We start from the raw sequence: 19,301 nt of genomic DNA on the forward strand, positions 1-19,301 counted from the left end.
TAAAGTCACAATGATACAGAAAATAATTTTTGGAGATAGTGATGAAATATAATTTATACATGGCACATTTTCTGTAATTCATAAGTCATTCAACTTTCTGTACACAAATTCCATTTCTGGTCGATCTTTAGCTAGTCTGTTGGAGCACCATTTGCCTAGTACAATTAAGTTATAAAACACTTCGTTATGTTCGTCACCAGCCTTCTTGTCCGCTAACAACGGAAAATCATTTTCATTCCAATTATCCATGAAATCTTTTAAAAATTTATTTTCTGGACGTGAGTCATCATACGCTGGAAGTCCAGTAGCTAATTCAAATAAAACGATTCCGTAGCTATATGTATCAATTTTTGTAGATAAATGCTTTCCTCGAAGAAATTCATCAGGTAAATATGGTCTGGTTCCATGGATTTTACTCACCTTAATAAGTGAAAAAATTAATAAATAACAGAGTATTTATAATTCAATAAATTAATCATACATACTTTCATGGAATCTTTCTCTGAACCTTCTCTTGCCAAACCAAAATCACCAATCCTCGGTTCCATATTTTTATCCAATAAAATATTAGCACTTTTAATGTCTCCATGAATAAGAGGTTTTTCTCCGATTGTATGTAAATATTGCAAGCCTCGAGCAGTTCCCTTTGCAATTTCATGACGTTGGAGCCATGTTAAAGGAGAAGTTCTGTGTTTAAGCAATAATCTATCTTCGAGGGAGCCATTTCTCATAAATTGGTAAACAAGACATGGAGCATGACCACCGATGCTAAATGCGTATAGTGATAGAATATTTTCATGAGGTCGAGAATTGAGAATAGTAATTTCCCTGAGTGATTGCTGCAGTTGAATTATGTAATTCTCATCAGATTCTGGTCCTCTACGTTCTATTTTTTTGATGGCAACATCTGTATTCTTCCAGGTTCCTGTTGATAGAAATTTGACGTTAAAAAGGATTCTTAATTAATCATTGTTTCAAACATTATCCCTTTTACCTCGATATACAATCCCAAAACCACCTTTTCCAAGTACTTTATGTTCGTTCCACCCATCTGTAGCTCTTGTTAATTCATCGTAGGGTATTTGAGGTAAAGTAGATTCGGCTTTACTTAAAGTTAAACCATTTAACTTGTAGGATAATCCTCCTCGATCCGGTACAGGTGAAATACGTGGTGGTACAGGACTTGCGGCTAACATATTATTAGAATCACTAGGAGACATATGCAATAAATCAATCGGTTCTGCCTGATTAAGAATTTTTGTATTAGGTTCTTTTATTACTACTTTAGGAGGTTCTGTGTTGGTAGAAGAAGCATTATTGAAATTTTGAACACCTATTTTAGGATCTACTTCAACTTTTAAAGATCGTTGACGACCTAACAAACTTATTAAATTTCCTTCTCCTTTATGTATTAAGATGTGAAATTTTTCATCAACAAATGGTTTTAAGACAATCATTGCTCGATAATGTTGCATTCTGGAGAGCAGAATAAATAATTCTAATATTGTATGATTATGAATGGACCATAGTGTTAATAACTCTTCTGTTGGATTTTTTTCTTTTCTTAAATTTTGAACAGTTAATACATCATATTTCATCCAAACTCCTGGAAAATGTATAATTTATGAATAGCAATATTTTATCAAAGTATTCCATAGTGAAACTAATAAATATTATATTCTTACCAGCAAGTTCTTCCCATTTATCATTTTGATTTAATATTTTACATAAATCTGATCGTTCAAGAAAAGGTAAATCATAAATGTATTTTTTTTTTTCGTTTGCTGACGTTGATGACATGTTGTATGGAAACTGTATGCTCACGTGGATAACAAAACTATGAAACAACAATACACTTTCAGACAGTTCATACGATGTTAGTTTCTTTAGAATGGATAAAAAGTCTTCAGTATTTATTCTTATTATATATCCGTTGGTGTCTTCTCATATGTTACAAATATAATTAATTCAAAATGTGATTGTCCATTATACAAAACATGATTTAATTGAAGTTGACGACGTTAAGGATATCACTTCTATGTATATTTGGTATCATACCTTGTCAAAAACACTTATCATTTTATCATAGAGCACCTGTTTCGACACTTTTTATCGTCTCTTTTTTAAAACATCAAGGAAAGTAGAAAAAATAGAAATTTTCTGTAGAAGAAATAGTTTTAGGTTACAGCCTAAAACTATTTAACTGAGCATATCTTATCATGATAATTATAAAGTGGGAGCTCACAGGGGACTTTCCCAGTGGTTGTCTATCGTAGCTGTGATTGTATTTAATATCAATTAGTCATATCATAAAGTTTATGCAAAATAAATATAAGTAAATATGAAAAATCATCATTTGAATTTCTTTTATCTGCAAAAGCAATGATTTCTCTTCAAATGTTGCTTTAAAGAATGTTTTATTTTTATTGGATCAAATTCCATTATAGGATAAATAAATGGAAAAAATTTAAAAAAATAATCTAAACAAAATTCTGATAATCTTCAGTGACCTTGACCACTTTTGGAATAAGAAGCTTGCTACATCTATAGACTTTCTAATGAAGTACCATTACTCTTTACTTTTACCGATTGTTGGTATAATTTTAAGAAAAATTTAAAATTCGCACGTCGTAAAACTGATTGTGATTTGCTGAAAACAGTCTTGATAAACATCTCAGACCAATCAAAACAGGAATATGATCCACCAGCTTTTGTAATTGGCTACTCACAAATGTACAAGCATCTGTTTTATCATCCCTTTGTCAGATAAAAATGCGCGGTCAAAAACTTCATTTATCTTTTGTTTCAATAAATATTCGTTATATAAAAAAATTTATGACTTAATATTGATGTATTTTTACAATTTTTACTATTCCTATGCTTTTGCGAACATTCATTCATTCAATAAAGCGTTGCCTAGGAATTTGGCGCGAAAAAGGCCTTCATTATCATGAACAACAACAAAACCGACCAATCAGCATTAAGAACTAAGCGTCATTACCCAAAAATAAGGGGAATTTGGCGCGAGAAATCGTCACGTAGTCTGGAAAGTTTAACGAACAGGTCAATGCGAGTTTATTCGTTTGTTTAACGAGCTTCGAAGCAGACCTTTGTGCATAATTTTCAAAGATAACCATGGCTCTTGTTGAATCTACTAAGGAAAATGTCTTCTGGCGTATTGAAAATATGAAACTGAAGGAGAATGTAAGTAATTTTTAACATTTTTTAATCATTTTTCCACTTTAGTTTATTAATAGATTTATGAAAGACCGTTGCATACTACTTCAACGCCCAAGCTGATAAGAAATTTTTGAACACGATTATTAGAGCAAATATTGGATCAAGATCGATTTCGATGAATTTTATTTCAATAATTCAATTTTCTTTTTTTATTTCTTGTGTACCTAGTCAGATGGCTTTTATTTTATTACGAAAATTTGTATGTGCATCACTCTTATTTTAGTCATTTTTATTATAGTTCAAAAATTAATTAACTGAAATTTTAAACAAACAATTGTATCAATTTTATAACTTATTAATATTAAGTACATCATTTAAGGATTTATTAGTAAAAGATTTTTAATGATTATTTTATTTTTTACTATAATTGTTATATATTAATTATCATAGATGTTTTCAAAGCAAAACGGAGTTACAGCTTAGAATAGAACAAAAAAGTTCTCATGTAGTTCATTAACAGAATTAATTATTTTTTAATTGAATAAAAATCCATTTGGCATCTAACATCTACGTGTAGCCATAAATAAAATTTATTTTATTGATTAACCAATTTAATTGTTGAAGTTTCAATGAATAATAATCATAAATTGATAATTTTTCAAACAATACAATGAATTTATTAATATTTTTACGATAATTTTTGTTAACAATTTCGTCACATTCCGTAACAGATTATCGATTCTGTGATAGCTATATATGTCTACAATGTAGTCTTTCGTTCAACTTAAAGATGAATAGCTTACCTATTCAACACAAATAATAAAAATAATATCAGAGTAACATTATTTTTCTGGTTTCTTGATCAGCTAGAAATATCTAGAATGATGATTCAAGTATTATAATGTGTGTTGTTATAATGTAATTGTAGATGATAATGCAAAAAAGCATGTGATATCTTTTAACTTGTGAAAAAACGCTTCTATAATTCTCAATTATTTTTAGATTTCTCCTAAAAAGCCAGCTGATTCACCACCAAGAGGTTCATCACCTAAAAAACGCATGTCATCCGAAACATCTCGTGAACAGATGGTGAAAAATCAAGTGAGTTTGAACTTGAAAAATTTATACACAAGTATTACACTTCTGTTGAGCCGCTAATTCAAATAACTAACCTCACCGACTTTTCCACGTTTCAGGTGGAGCATCCTGAAGTTAAGAAATTGGAATTTCAAGAGAATGGTTTTGATCCTCAGGTAGAACCTTTACTCAAAGAAAATCCTAGAAGATTCGTGCTCTTCCCTATTCAATGGCCAGACATTTGGAAAATGTACAAGAAAGCCGAAGCTTCTTTTTGGACAGTTGAAGAAGTTGATTTATCCAAAGTACTACCTTTTTACAATAATATAGAAAATAGTTTTCTATAATTCTCATATTAAAGATAATAAATATTAACTTATAAAAAAATTTTTATTAAATTTCGTAGGACATGGACGATTGGGCCAAATTGACAAAAGATGAAAAACATTTCATCTCGCATGTACTGGCATTTTTTGCTGCTTCTGACGGTATTGTTAATGAAAACTTAGTAGAAAGATTCAGTCAAGAAGTTCAAGTAACTGAAGCTCGATGTTTCTATGGCTTTCAAATTGCAATGGAAAATGTTCACTCTGAGATGTATTCATTACTTATTGATACATACATAAGAGATCCGAAACAAAGAGATTATTTGTTTAACGCTATTGAGAATTTACCATGCGTTGCAAAGAAAGCTAAGTGGGCATTGAATTGGATATCTCATAAATCTGCAACATTTGCTGAAAGAGTAGTGGCGTTTGCTGCTGTTGAAGGAATTTTCTTCAGTGGTAGCTTTGCTGCTATCTTTTGGTTGAAAAAGAGAGGTCTTATGCCTGGTCTCACTTTCAGTAATGAATTGATCTCCAGAGATGAAGTAAGTTTTAATACATTATTTGCAATGATTATTGATCAAATTTTGTTGATCTTTAATTTATTTATATTTTTTTTATTACAGGGATTACATTGTGACTTTGCATGTTTACTATTCAGTCATCTAGTTCAAAAGCCATCAAAAGAACGTGTAATAAGTATTATTAGAGACGCTGTTCAAATTGAACAAGAATTTTTAACAGACGCTTTGCCAGTTCAGCTAATTGGCATGAATTGTACATTGATGTGCCGATACATTGAATTTGTTGCAGACAGACTTTTATTTGAACTTGGATGTCCAAAGGTAATACTTTAATGCTTTTTCTAGATATTTCTTTTACATAATTGGCTCAATTGAAACCAAAGAAATGGCCAATTATATGCTAATATTAATAGTATATAATAAACTAATTATTTGAAAAAACATTTCAGATTTATCACTCCGAGAATCCATTTGAATTTATGGAACACATTTCCTTAGAAGGAAAGACGAATTTCTTTGAGAAAAAAGTTGGTGAATATCAAAAGTTTGGAGTAATGCATTCAGTGGATTCTCAGGCATTTGAACTTGATTGTCCTTTTTAAATATTTTTTATAAGTCTGATCTTATTAATGTACATAACTAAGAATAATTTAGCCAATAGATGCCGTAAAAACGGCAAATACAAATTTTGACAGTTATAATAACGATATTGTTAAGATTGAAAATTCTTATTTAGTATTGACATATTTTGTATTAAAAATTTTATTAATAGCAAGAATGAATTTTTACACATAAAACAATTAAATTGTTAATTTACTTCAATACTAAAGTTATTATTAAAACGTTGCAAATATTTTTTACGACAATCCATATCATCCACTGGTCTATTATAAGGAAGCCAAACTGGTTCACCAACAAAGTAACGTTTTGCTTTAATAAAATTCTGTAATTAAATTTTTTAATAATTAATACAAAAGAGTATTTTTAAACAAGTTTTTTGATATTTTTTACCTTAGTATCAAGTGTGAATCGATGATAAATTCCGCTTGGAAGAATAATTAAATCTCCAGCTTGCACTTCAATTCTAATCCACTCATCATTTTTGTCTCTTGCATCAAAGTAGCCTGATCCATCCAAAACTAAGCGAATTTCTTCATCAGTATGTAGGTGTTCAGTGAAAAAATCTTTCAGCTATAAATAAAATCATTTGAATAAAATGTTGATGTTAAGAAAGAAAAAAAAAGAAACTTCAACCAACTTTCTCTTCATAATTCTGCAAACATTCTTTGGAGCACACAATCTCATCTTCATATGAATATCCACGTTCTTTTCTCAAATTTTGTAAAGTTTTATCTGTCGCGTAGTTTTTATGATCAATCTAAAATGGATTACAATAAATAATAATAGAATATTAAAAACAGTGATTATTAATAGTTATTAGTTTTATCTTACTTTGTAGTATTCTACACCAGTGAGTTTAAATAACTCATCCAAAGTGATAAATTTTGGTAGATCTCTATGATGCTCCAAACGTTGATCAACAGGTTTATCATCCATATACCAACAACGAACCATTTTTGACTTATTTAAAAATTATTTGAATGTGCAAAAATAAAATGAAACCTGGAGTGAATGCGGAAAAATATTGGTTAGGATTAAAACCAGAATAAGATCAAGAGATTAAACACTGTTCTCCAATTGAAACTACTGGTAAGAAATTTCTGCTATGTTCATTGTATTTAGTTAATGCGTAGATAGAGATAAATTGAACTTACATGTATGTATATGGGTGATCATTAAGTGCAATATATGACATAATGAACGCGTAATATGACATGTTTATGTTAGATAAACTGTTCTCTCTAATAAGGAATAAAAGAGATCGATACTTGCAAGCTTTATGTAATACAAATGATCTTTTTGTCGTGGTTAAGTAATTTTTCGGATCATAACCATAAATAATTTCCTGTATTAACATAATACATAACCAAGATTAGACATTCAAAATTGTGTGGCATGGAGTACTTGTAAATAAGAGATAATAATCGATTTCTATGCATTCCAAATACAAAAATAGCTCTTTTATTTACTATCTTGAAATGAAAAGTATGACAAATAATTAGATATTTTATATAGAAGAATAAGTACCAATTAAAGAAGTTACAACTCGTCTTTAGAGTTGGATTTTCAGGTTCATAAAAGAGCTAATTTATTGAACGAACTTAAATATAATCGTTAAACATAATTTAAAGGTAATATCCATGATTGAGTATTGCTAAAACTATAAAATTAATGACTATGAGATTTTAAAAGTCAAATAATATTTATCTTACACGATAAGCTATGAAAAAAGTTGAAAATATTGGTGAATCGTGTTTTAGAGCTATCATAAGAATGAGTAATGAAATTTATTAAAAATTCGTTGCCTTATTTTATAAATAAATGTCAACAAGTGACTTTAATTTATCATACATTTTTTATTGAATCCAAATGTCTGTTCCGTAAGTATTCATACATATGATCTGTCAGTACATGCATGAGACATAATCATCAATAAATAATGTATATATTTATAAAATTCCACCCTTTAATATTGTATGCATATTAAATAACTTCAGGTTTGGTTTTTTTTGTTTTTTTGTTTTTTTTTCTATAAAAGCATGCAGAAATTAAAAATATATATATACATTTATTATTTATGTAAATAATAATTGATGCTTATTACAACATTACACGCGGAATTTTCAATTCATATCATTATTATTGAATCTTTTAATAACTAAGTTTTAATCCAATCAACATTTTTGCATATTTTCTTATATAAATGCGATTATTTATTACTTTATTAAGGAGGTATTCTAGTTGAAAAAGCAAAAAATGAACATCTTTTTTTGAGCAAGATAATAATCAGTTTTCTCTTTTTCATCCGTTTTTTTTTTCTTTGCATTTTCTCACTTTAAATTTAAAATTCAGTAAATTTAATTAAGTTATTAATTGAGCAGGTAATTAATTCTGATCATTCATAATAATTATCATCTACTTAGGAAATGAATATAATTTTTTGTATAGTTGAATTTCATTTCAATTAGATTTTATGCATCTTCAATGGATTCACTAGCTGATAAAATTTTTTCTAAATATCTAATTATTGATCTTAATTCTAAATTATTGATAATATATCATCAAATATGATCATAAAACAATATTTCCTTTTGTGACATGGATCTCTTATTGATAGACAATAATAATATTCATTCATTGATTTCATATGTTTATTTTTTAATTAATCAATTGATTTACTCAATGAATTAATTAAAACACAAAATCCCAATCAGTCTTATAATTTTTTAATCCTATATATTATTTACTATGTTGCTTCGAAGCATTATTATTCCATTAATAATAATTACCTAACATAATTCATTCAAACATTCAATCGATGCATAAAAATGTTAAAAGATTTGCCGTTTTTCTAGCTTAATGCTTAATTTGATTAAGTACATTTTGAGCAGCACAGCTTACACTTTCATTCTCGTCAAACTCTCAAGTATTTGTAAAACTTCTTCTATTTCTTTTTAATTACAGAATTTTTCAATTCTCGAACCAATTAATTAGCCAAAGAGATCCGTTTTTGAGGTAATTTTCTTGATTGCTGGTAATATTCTTATTGCTGTATATTGACCATATCCTAGTGGTATTTTCAGATCTGTGCTATCCCTTCTTTCATTGTTCATTTCTTCATTTTGTTGGTTTAATACCCAAAGTACTCCAAATAGTGATACCAAGAATGTTGTTACGCCTACTATAGCCAGGATAGTTATTGTACATGTTTGAACTACAGGTCCAGAATGAAGTAGTAATTTCATCACAAATGTAAGATGATTCTCAAACGGAGGAATAGACTAAAGCATAAACAAAATTAATCATGTCATTCTTATCAATGAATTCGATTTAAAAATGATTTTTTTTTAATTTACCAAATCGGTCCAAAAAAGTGGAATGACAAGATTGTTGAATGGCTCTATTCTGCTATTATATCTGGTACTGTGCATAACAAGGTTTGTTTGCAACCTTGAGTTTACCTCCAGGGGCATCCCAACTTGCTGAAGAGGAAAAATAGGTTATTTATAGATTCCAATAGAGTCACTCTATTAACATTTATTCTTTGAGAATTTTTTTTAAAGATGAACAAGAAATGTTATTTATTAAAAAATTTTTTTACCGGTTGGATGACAGCTCTTGTTCGATGTTTCTCAGGATCGGGCTTAAGACCATCAATATCTTCCAAAAGACTTGGGTCAGCATCCAGGAAATGTGGCAATGAAATAGCGGCAGGAATATCTGTTGAAATAATTTTTTTAACATCTTTTTTAATAAGGAAACCAAAGGAAAGGAGAGAAAAAATATTAGAATCCTCTAAAATTCAAACCAGTTTGAGTGAGTGAATAACAGTGTGAATGTAATGAGTTGAAATATTAATTAGCAGTTAATAATAGCATTGCTGCTCTTAAGAAACTGGAATATTCATGAATGAGGAAGAAACAGAAGAAATGATAAAAAAATAGATTTTCAAGGATGAACTGTGTTTGATGTTTACGTACTGTAGTAACATGGAGTTAAATCGGAGAGTCCTTTCTTTAGACACTTTTTCATTTTACGACAGTAACACTCATTCTCCGGATTCATTTCAGGTGGATCTAGAAAGTTTTCTGATAAAGTGTAGGAATATCCAAGAAGTCCAGCTTTAGTAATCACCTCTTCTTTAAAGACTATTGGCAAAGCTCGGCAAAATGATTTTCTAAAAACTCTGAATACTGCACTTTTGTCAAGATGAGTTGGAAAAATTGCACCTTCAGTTGCTCCTTGAATCCGATTGCAGATTGTATTCCTGAAAATTTATCAGTATTCAACGTTAATTATCATTTCAGCTTTATTTGTTGAATCATCAAAAATTGAGATCCTTTTAAAATGAATATGAAATAATATTCTTGAGAAACTATTTTTCAGTTTTCAACTATTTTTTTTCTTTTCCAACAGAATATTTATAAACTTGATTTTTCTTAAAATACTTTGTTTATTTAAGATTTCGTTTATGAATCACTCAAAATTTTTATGACTACATTCAACTATGCTAAATTTATATTATCATTCATGATCTTATTTTCATTTCATTTTTAAGGTAATTTTTTTATTATCATTGGGTAAAGTCAAGTATATAATAGATATGTTGATGACGTAATTCAGGATATTATTCTTAAATTTAACTGTCAATTTTTTTGAGCTTGTCACAATTTAGTATTCACATATGAGATAAATATTTTTAGCAAGATATTTTTTGTAAATGAAGAGTGTTTATCTTACCCAGGATTAGTTTCATTGCCTTCTTCTTCTTGATATCCCCAATTTGACAGTCCAGGACTTCCATTATATTTATCAATGCTTAAATAACGACCATTTTCATCTGACATATTTTTATTTTTCTGGAGGTTCATAGTCACCACGTTATCTCCTTCATCGTACATCTACAAATAAGATTATGTTTATATAAAGTCTGATAAATAAATATAATCAAGTCACTCATGCTTGAAGTTTATTTGATAATTAGTTATGTAAAATATATGATCGTTTCTACTTATTACTTGTTTTTAAAAAACAAGTAAAAGTTATGGAACTTTATTTTTTGTTAGTTATTTTAATCAATAAAAGTGAACGATCATGGTGAAATCGAGGCACAGGTAGTGAAAGGAATCAAGAATCGTTGCAACAAAATACATTAAATATTGACACTTTGACGCAATAATAAATATCGAGGGGCTTAGCCGCATAATTGGGATTTTCCCAAAGGCTCATTAGTCAACGTAAACTTTGCGTGATAAAAATTAAACAATTTTTTTATCAAATTTCATTTGAATAATTCTGAAGAAAATTCAATAAAGCTATGATGCATATGAAAATTTTTTAATGAATTATTAATATAGAAAATTAATTATATTTTTAATGATTATAAATTATGTATAAAGTAAATTATTTTATTAAATGGAATTAATACTGACCCTGTCAAGTAATCCAAACTTTTCAAAGTTGATAAAATTAGGAACAACTCCACTAGCCAACCGAATCAGTGGATCATCAAAGCCCCAGAGGTATTCATAAACTGTCATGTTGACAAGTGGTTTGGAATCAAGAATATGTGTTATCTGTGCTAGAGGATAATTGACGAAGAATCCTGAATCATGTAAGGCTGAAGTAACACCCTAAAAAACATTAAAAATTAGACACTGTCTATTATTAACATTTGTGTAATAATAATCAGTACTTGGTATCGCTTTTTTCACTAATCTTTTTCTAGTCATTTATTCATATTTTACTTTTTTCAATGCAGCTTATTAGTGTAATTATTCTCAAGAGTTTTTTGTTAGGAATAAAATTAACCTCTTCACTGGAAGAGATTAATATATTAGGTCGTTGTAAACAAATAATTGGTGTAAAAAAAAATTTAGATATAAAAGAAAGTAAATAGAAAAAGAAATATAATGGATAGTAGAATTCAAGGCTAGGGCTTTGACTTTAGATTAGCATAAAGGATTCACGAGTTCATTGACTCTTATTTTATCTTGGTGGAGATTGAGTTTTTCTGTTTCTATAAATTTTAACCTTGACATAGCATTTGAAACGAGTCGCTATTATTTTAAAACTCATAGAAAAGAGTTTAAGAGACTGATAAATTATGCTAATTTGAAGACTTCTATCCTCTAATATAAATTCAGGTGGTCAGTTTACCAGTAATGGGATATTGGTGACGGTGACTATGTCCTTCTCAGGGTCTCGAGCAGATAAATCATGACGATAAGTCACTATCCTTTTTGGTATGTACGAAATTGTTCCGTTGTCGTGCCAAACGATATTAGTATTTTCTAACTCTTCTCTGTTGAATTAAAAATACACATATTTAATGAGCCTAAGAATGTGATTAATGGTTTTAAAATTCAATCATGTATGTAGTTTTTGATTATATTTTTTTCTATTGGTTCTAAGTTATTTATTATTGATACTTACTGATACACGTAAGGACCAACTTCTTCAACTCGTAATTTTTCTTCTCCTCTCAAAAAGGCGTCAGCATTGGTTATATTGAATACATATACATTCAATAGTACATCCACTGGTGGTTTTCTCCATGTAACGAAGACAGTTGATGTTGGTGTCATAGTAAGTTTCTTGAGAAAAAAAATATTTTATATCAATTTTATTTATTTTATATTATAAATAATAAATAACAATTGATAAATATTTCATGAGCCAATAGTTTTTAGTGTATAAAAAAATTAATTCAGCAAAAAATACATATTTGTTAAACTCTCTTGTTGTTTACATGATTATAAAAATATAGGTCCAAGGATATAAAATTGAGAAAGAGTCATAAAATGCATACTTGACGAATGTTGACTAAAAATTATTACAGATTGTATCAGATTATTTATTCTCAGGTGATCATGATTTATTTGCTCTATTAAATATTATTTCTTAATTTATCCATTAATACGCTGATTAATATTCATAAAATTTAATTCTCAAATTCTCAAAACCTATTAAATGTTGGGTTTTTTTTTTTTTATTTTCTTGGAACTTTTATTTTTGAATAATTCGTATACAAATTATTTAATTAAGACAAGAGACTTATAAACTGATAGAATGATTATTTAGAATTTATTATATAAAGTAGTATTGAAATTGAAATTTTTACTTACCCATTTAAATATTACTTCAATTGGATCAATGATGTAGACTGCGTAAGATAAAGTACTGCAAATGATGCCAAACATGAAGATGATGATACATTCTGAAATGCAGAAAATAAATATATATAAATAAATTCATAGAGTTAAAGGATTTTATTTACAAGACCTTACGTAAAACCTTACGGTACACATCAATTATCTGCCTTACTGTTCTTTTTACTTTCAACATTCTTTGATGTTTCATTGAATTCTACAATCTTACAAATGCTGACAATGGGTACACGATACAACTTAGTGCTCCATTCACTCTTTTTTTTTTTCCTTTTTAATTAAATACCATTGCAATTATCATTTTCTCTCGAATATTATTCAATCTTGAAACATTATGTTTAAATCAATGATCACATTAATAATTAACATAATTATAAAATTATTGAAAGATAAAAAAATTTTTGGAGCAAGTATTTATCATTTTCTATTTTTGGAGTAACAGTAAAGTATTTAAATGAATTGCGAAAAAAAATTGTGAGTAATTAATTATAAAAAGAAAAAAAAGATAGCAAAAATCTTACAGGAAATAATCAAAATGAAATGCCAAGTTCATGCGATAAACACATGATTGGAGTAAGAACATAATTGAACTGCATTTCAAGTGCATTCACCCATTCATTTCATTCTTAACTATATAAACGATAAACGCAATTATAAATCATTGACTCTGAAACTCGATTGATACTCATTACTTTATTATTGTCATGACATATAATGCAGTGAGTTGCAATTATTTACGATTAAATAACATGTTACAGAAAAAATAACGACAGCATAAAGAAAATATATAAAAATCTTATTAATTGATAAAAACAACAGTGAGACAATTGTGAAACATTTTAATATATATATTATACATTGAACTAATAAACTTGTTTGACTAGTTACTTAGGACGACTTTTATTAACTAATCAATTAATGGCCCCGAACTTTTATCCTTCTATTATTCGAATTATTACATGTATTATACGAGGCTAATTGTTAGATGAAGAAAATCGGAGCATACTTGAAGATTTTTAATCGTAAAACGTTCGTGTGTCCCAGTTCGCTGTTCACCTTGGCTTACATACTTCTGACACAACATTCCCCATCACCATCAGGAATAATCGGCAACACTTAGGAAAAAACCAATTCGAGATTCATCATAACTGATTAATTATATACCACGCGATATATCAAAACAAATTTTGCTAATGAAAAAACAAAAATTTTAACAATTTATTATTTGTTTGGAATTTTGGTGATACATCATCATGCCTGACTAAAAAGCAACATAACTACTTAATTGTTTTATAAAACGTTATTTGAACGTTGGTAATGTTTATAATTAAATAATATAACGTGGCAAAAAGTGGTATAAAGTAGAAGAATAAAAAAAAATATCAACATTTATGCGATATTTTCTTCATACTATTAATTGTTAATTGACTAATTGAATAATTTACAGTCTCTATTTTGCCAAGGCGGAATAAATCATTAACGGAAATGGTTTTTCACTCGAGGTGATCTGCATAGATTGCTAATCGACGATGATATCTCGTGGCTGAGACACGTGTTTATTGATTTGATAATAATTTTAACTATCATAGACATCACTTAATCTATTATTAACATGAATTGAACCTTTTTTTTTATTTTTCTTTTTTTTGTTTGTTGTACTTAGCGTTTTTTCGTGGATTGACATAAATTATTGAAGTTAATTACACAGTCTCACAGTTTTAGAAAAAATATTGAATTAAAAAAAAAAAGAATTTTACAATAGAAAAGAATTAATTGAACTTGAAATAATATTTTGAAGAAAAAAAAAAAAAAATGAATTTTATTTTTAATATTAAAAGTGTCTCTTTTGAATAAAAAAAATTGAGATATTCAAACAATTATGAGCATTCTAATAAAAACAAATATTTATGCATAAAAAAATTATGTTAATAAAAAACATAATTCATCAAAGGATTGAGAAAAATAATTTATTACTTAAAAATCAATTCGTAATAGGATCATTTCCATAATAAAATGTTTTATTCAAATAATAATAAACTATTAATATTTAAATAATTGAAAAAAACAAAAATATTATCACGCAGTATCTTTTATAATTGAGTACTTTTACTTTCAATCAAAATAAAGCTCCATTTAATTTTTCATCATTATTGTTGTGTTTGAAGTATGTCATAACACAGTCGATAACATGTTTAACTCTTTTTATTTGTTTATTTGATATTTTTTCAACATTGACATTGAAATTTATTTAATGAATTTTTTATCATGTCTCATCCGCAGAGAAGGATGAGACATACAGAATAAATACTAACTAAAAATATATTTCTAATTATGCAGTAGAATTGTCGTCAACTTAGATTGATATCTATCACTGTTATAATTACCAATTGCATGCATGATATATATCAACGATTCCTTATAGTCATGACACTTTATTCGAATTTATTGATAAAAACTCATTTTACATACTGTCGAGATATAATATGCGAGTAACATAGAAACAAAAAGTTGAATATTTTGCATATTTCAGTACTGTCTAGGAAGATTACCACTGCAACTTGCTAGTGGCCATCACGACATTGTTCTCCTTTTTATTTAATTTTTTATTCACTTGATATAATAAATGAGGAAACTGTTTTTGAATTCTTTCAATTCAACACGTGACATTTAATCAACTGACATCACCTATCTACTGTCAATCATTCTCGATACACTTTTTTTTTCTTTTTTTTAGTAATCAACATTTCAAATTAATCATTTACTTACTTTTTAACTGTTGAACCTGCTTTGCAGTCTTCATGATTGCCGTTGGAAAATTTGTTGCTCAAGTTTCTAATAAATTATCTGAAAATGAATATTATGATAAGATTGAAAAGTTTTATGGACTTTCAATGATTAAGTGATTGCGTTATTTTTCCTGTTTAGAGTTTATTGAATTTCATTCATGGCCAAAAGTTATCTTGAAAATTTCTATTGAATATTTACAAGTGAATGGGAAGTATTTTATTGGAAAGAGATTCATTAATTATGCAATTTTCAATAAAATCAAGCGAATAATATCAAAAGTTAACGGAAGAATAACGGAAAAGTCAAGAATGATTGAAAAAATTATTCATATATTTATTTTTATTTTAATAATGCATTCAATGTTCATCTTGGATTGATTAAAAATTTGTCATTGTCTAGAGTAAATTTTTTTATTATGATAATTTTTATACCAGGAAAAATAATTGTGAGAAATTATTATTAAATAGAAAAATTAATTTTTTTTAATATAAATAATTCTTAAATATCAGCAATAAAAATTATTATGATAAAAAAATGGCAAAAACTGAATGAAAAAGAGTTTTTTTTGGAATCAGATTACATTTCTTAGATTAGCTGTCATTCATTTAAATGAATGACAAAACTTCTAACTGCATAACTGAAATTTATATTCTTCCTTTGGGTGAAAAAAAAAAAAATAAAAAAAACTTAACATTCTTGAGATTAATTAATTATTCTTCGAATGCGTTAAGGAAATAGTACTACTTTTTAACAATAAATATTTAATTAAATCAATTTTTTTAAATTTCGAGGTTCAAGAATCGTGGGAATATCAATATATAAGATTTGAGGTGATTTAAAAAATTCTTCGAATAAATTAATACTGTTTGCTAAGGCCAAGAACATTTTTCGTGTCAACAATAAATTGGCAACTAATTGAAAGTATTTAAAATTAGTCACGAAATTAATTTGCACACTAATTTAATATAATATATTAATTTTCTTCAATACGATAAAAAATATTTTAATCACTTTTCAATAAAAAATAGTACTATTTCCTTTTCTTAATAAATTAATCAGTCCACAAGCTTATTATTTATTAACATCATTTTATCCATAACTTTAGAATAATTAAAAAACTGTAAATCAAAATTTTTTATTGATATTAATCAAAAAGAAAAAATATATACTAAAAATTTTTATTAATAAAAATTTGCAATAGATCACTTTTTGAAAAAATTTTGCCAATATAATTACATAAAAGAAATAACTCAAATGCAAGGTAATTTTCACTTTTTCATTAAAAACAAAAAAAAATATTATACAATGTTGAGGAGAAATTTTCTAAGAAAAGTGATTAAACTTACCTCGATTCATGCGTAAAAGTTGCTCAATAACGGCAACCACCAATTATTAAGATGCGAGATAAAGCAGGTATCGTTTGCCGGCAGGTTACACTTGCACTGCAATTCAATCCTAACTGTAGCGAGATTTGAACGGGGAGAGTTGCCCCGATAATGTCCACGTAACGATGAAGAAATCGGAAAATGTTATTGGGGCAGGTAGGATATGATGTAGCCAATTAGAGGCCAAGGTAGAAAGCAAAAGGATAAATAATAAGTATGTTATACAGGTGGCAAGTTTATGTGATTGGTAGATAAAACAACTAAATAATATATCACGTCGCTTGTAACAAAACAGAGATGAATTTAAAGGCTTTTAGCATGACACCGCTTCATTTTATAGTATCGGATGTCTGCTAACCCCACGACCCTTTTCCTACCACCTATCCTCCATCAACATCAGCAACACAACAGTTAGCATCTTTGCATTGGTTGTATTGGCCAAGGAGATGGTCGACACCGGGTCTCTCTCCCTCTGTATCTCTTTTACTCTCCAAGTCTCCAGATACCTCTTGCACGACTCTAACCGATCCAACCCGATCTCTCAACTCGTTTTCTTTACGATTTCGTCACTTATTTTTAAATTGCATGATCGGTAATCATCAGACTCATATTTTACCATCAAATCTACCTCAAAATTATTTACTTTATTATATTTATTTACTTACATGAATTATAAATTATTATTTACTTCAATTACATTAATTATCATCATCAAGTGATTTGTCTTCATCTTAATAAATACTTGAGCAAAATAATAGAGGGATGATAAGAACAAGTGTTATTACTAGATATCGTAATTGTGTAGTTTGTTATAAAAATCAACGAATTTGAATATGAATAATTAGTTATTCATTTATTATATACTTTTTTAAAAACAATTATAATAATATCATGTTAAATAAAGAAGCTTATTTATTATTTTGTTGAAAGAAAAAATCATATTGATGATTAACTGAAAAAATTCATTAATTAGCTAGAAAATAAACATTATTTTAATGCAAAATAAATTTTATTCATCATAAACATCAACAAATTAAAATAATTGATATTTATAACTATTCAATATGACTTTTTATTGGAACCATTCTTTGTTTATTGCATCACACTATTTATTATTAACAAAGTTTCAAATAAAAAAAATGATTAACTATCATCTAGTTTATAATTATAATTTTGGTTAAACTTCAGCTTATTAATTATTATGATTTGTTGGTTTGATGAAGGATATATGTCAATTGAAGTGTTAAAAATCAAAACATCCACTCAAAATGTCATTTTTTTATAAAAAACTGATGTAATTAATTCAATTGTTTATTAAATCAAGTATTAAAACTACGTCAAAAAGTTTGTTATTATTACTTCTTCTTCATTCAAGGCAATCATTGTCATTATCATTTTTTCCTCCAATAAAATTATTTTTTTTGGATACACTATTGGACACATAATGGACTTTATAGTTCAAATTGGTAGATAAAGAGCAGACTAATAATTATAGAAAAATTTTCCATAGTATGTGTGAAAGGTAGGCCTTGAAAATTGTCTGACCTATCACCCTTATCTTCCTTGTTAGACTTTCAAGTTGATTCATAATGTGTACTCATATATTATTTGATATATAAATACATGTATTTGTATTAATAAGCAAATAGTTCAACTATTGAAATACCAATATCTGATTAAAGTGGACATACTAAACGATGATGATAAAGAAAGGATGAAAAAGTGATGGAAAAAAGTGTATTATTCCAAGTGAGTGATGACAGTAATTTTACGTGACATAAAAGATTCGAGTGATAATTAATAACCGTATGGCAAAAATGATGCACGAATATATGCTGGATAGTATTTCTTAGAGACCATACATATTTATCGAGCCAACGTGAAGTTATTTTTTCTTATCTGCTGCTGCAGCTTTATAGACTTTAAAATGATTTAACTATTTGTAATTATATATTGCAAAGGTAAACAAGTACATTGGTAAATGAATTCGTTGAAAAAATTGGAAAAAAAAATATAAATTATTCCATTTATGTGTATTACAAAGTATACTTTAGTTCTGATTAATCATTTTAATTTTAAACAAAATTTAAATTCATTCTATCAATGAAAATCTTTAAATTAGCATTATTTTTGCATCAGCAGACGTTATTTTTATTCATAAAAATCTTTTGGCATCTTCATTTTAATTTTGTACAGTCGTAAAAACTATATACATCTCCATCCCCTTAATTT

General features: G+C 27.4%; 4 protein-coding genes across 5 annotated transcripts; 1 reads left to right on the forward strand and 3 right to left on the reverse strand.

The window, feature by feature from the left end:
• Window positions 1-45: 45 nt before the first annotated feature.
• Window positions 46-2,292, reverse strand: LOC118068594 (serine/threonine-protein kinase pelle-like). The gene is made up of 4 exons (XM_035086091.1): window positions 1,686-2,292; window positions 995-1,606; window positions 486-925; window positions 46-420 (listed from the first exon to the last, which is right to left on the reverse strand). The coding sequence occupies exons 1-4, from the start codon at window positions 1,798-1,800 to the stop codon at window positions 79-81; spliced, it is 1,509 nt and encodes a 502-aa protein (XP_034941982.1). The 5' UTR covers window positions 1,801-2,292; the 3' UTR covers window positions 46-78.
• A 756-nt stretch (window positions 2,293-3,048) lies between these two features.
• On the forward strand, window positions 3,049-6,099 carry RnrS (ribonucleoside-diphosphate reductase subunit M2). Its single transcript, XM_035085244.1, has 6 exons — window positions 3,049-3,204; window positions 4,183-4,281; window positions 4,377-4,562; window positions 4,664-5,128; window positions 5,210-5,428; window positions 5,557-6,099. Exons 1-6 carry the CDS (start codon window positions 3,136-3,138, stop codon window positions 5,707-5,709), a joined length of 1,191 nt encoding a protein of 396 aa, XP_034941135.1. The 5' UTR covers window positions 3,049-3,135; the 3' UTR covers window positions 5,710-6,099.
• Adi1 (acireductone dioxygenase 1) lies at window positions 5,868-7,102 on the reverse strand. 2 transcript variants are annotated; one of them, XM_035085265.1, is made up of 5 exons: window positions 6,883-7,102; window positions 6,560-6,730; window positions 6,366-6,485; window positions 6,119-6,298; window positions 5,868-6,050 (listed from the first exon to the last, which is right to left on the reverse strand). In XM_035085265.1, the coding sequence occupies exons 2-5, from the start codon at window positions 6,680-6,682 to the stop codon at window positions 5,916-5,918; spliced, it is 558 nt and encodes a 185-aa protein (XP_034941156.1). In that variant the 5' UTR covers window positions 6,683-6,730; window positions 6,883-7,102; the 3' UTR covers window positions 5,868-5,915. The 2 variants fall into 2 exon arrangements, with proteins under 2 accessions (XP_034941156.1, XP_034941148.1); XM_035085257.1 differs by lacking the exon at window positions 6,883-7,102 and having other exon boundaries at window positions 6,560-6,868.
• A 462-nt stretch (window positions 7,103-7,564) lies between these two features.
• LOC118068069 (scavenger receptor class B member 1-like) lies at window positions 7,565-17,385 on the reverse strand. The gene is made up of 11 exons (XM_035085232.1): window positions 17,031-17,385; window positions 15,664-15,741; window positions 12,856-12,947; window positions 12,164-12,324; window positions 11,888-12,032; window positions 11,161-11,361; window positions 10,469-10,629; window positions 9,709-9,995; window positions 9,330-9,448; window positions 9,085-9,210; window positions 7,565-9,009 (listed from the first exon to the last, which is right to left on the reverse strand). Exons 2-11 carry the CDS (start codon window positions 15,695-15,697, stop codon window positions 8,719-8,721), a joined length of 1,617 nt encoding a protein of 538 aa, XP_034941123.1. The 5' UTR covers window positions 15,698-15,741; window positions 17,031-17,385; the 3' UTR covers window positions 7,565-8,718.
• Between the last annotated feature and the right edge of the window lie 1,916 nt (window positions 17,386-19,301).

The sequence above is a fragment of the Chelonus insularis genome, unplaced genomic scaffold (genome assembly GCF_013357705.1).
Source record: "Chelonus insularis isolate UGA/USDA-ARS -01 unplaced genomic scaffold, ASM1335770v1 contig_128_pilon, whole genome shotgun sequence".
NCBI lineage: Eukaryota > Metazoa > Arthropoda > Insecta > Hymenoptera > Braconidae > Chelonus > Chelonus insularis.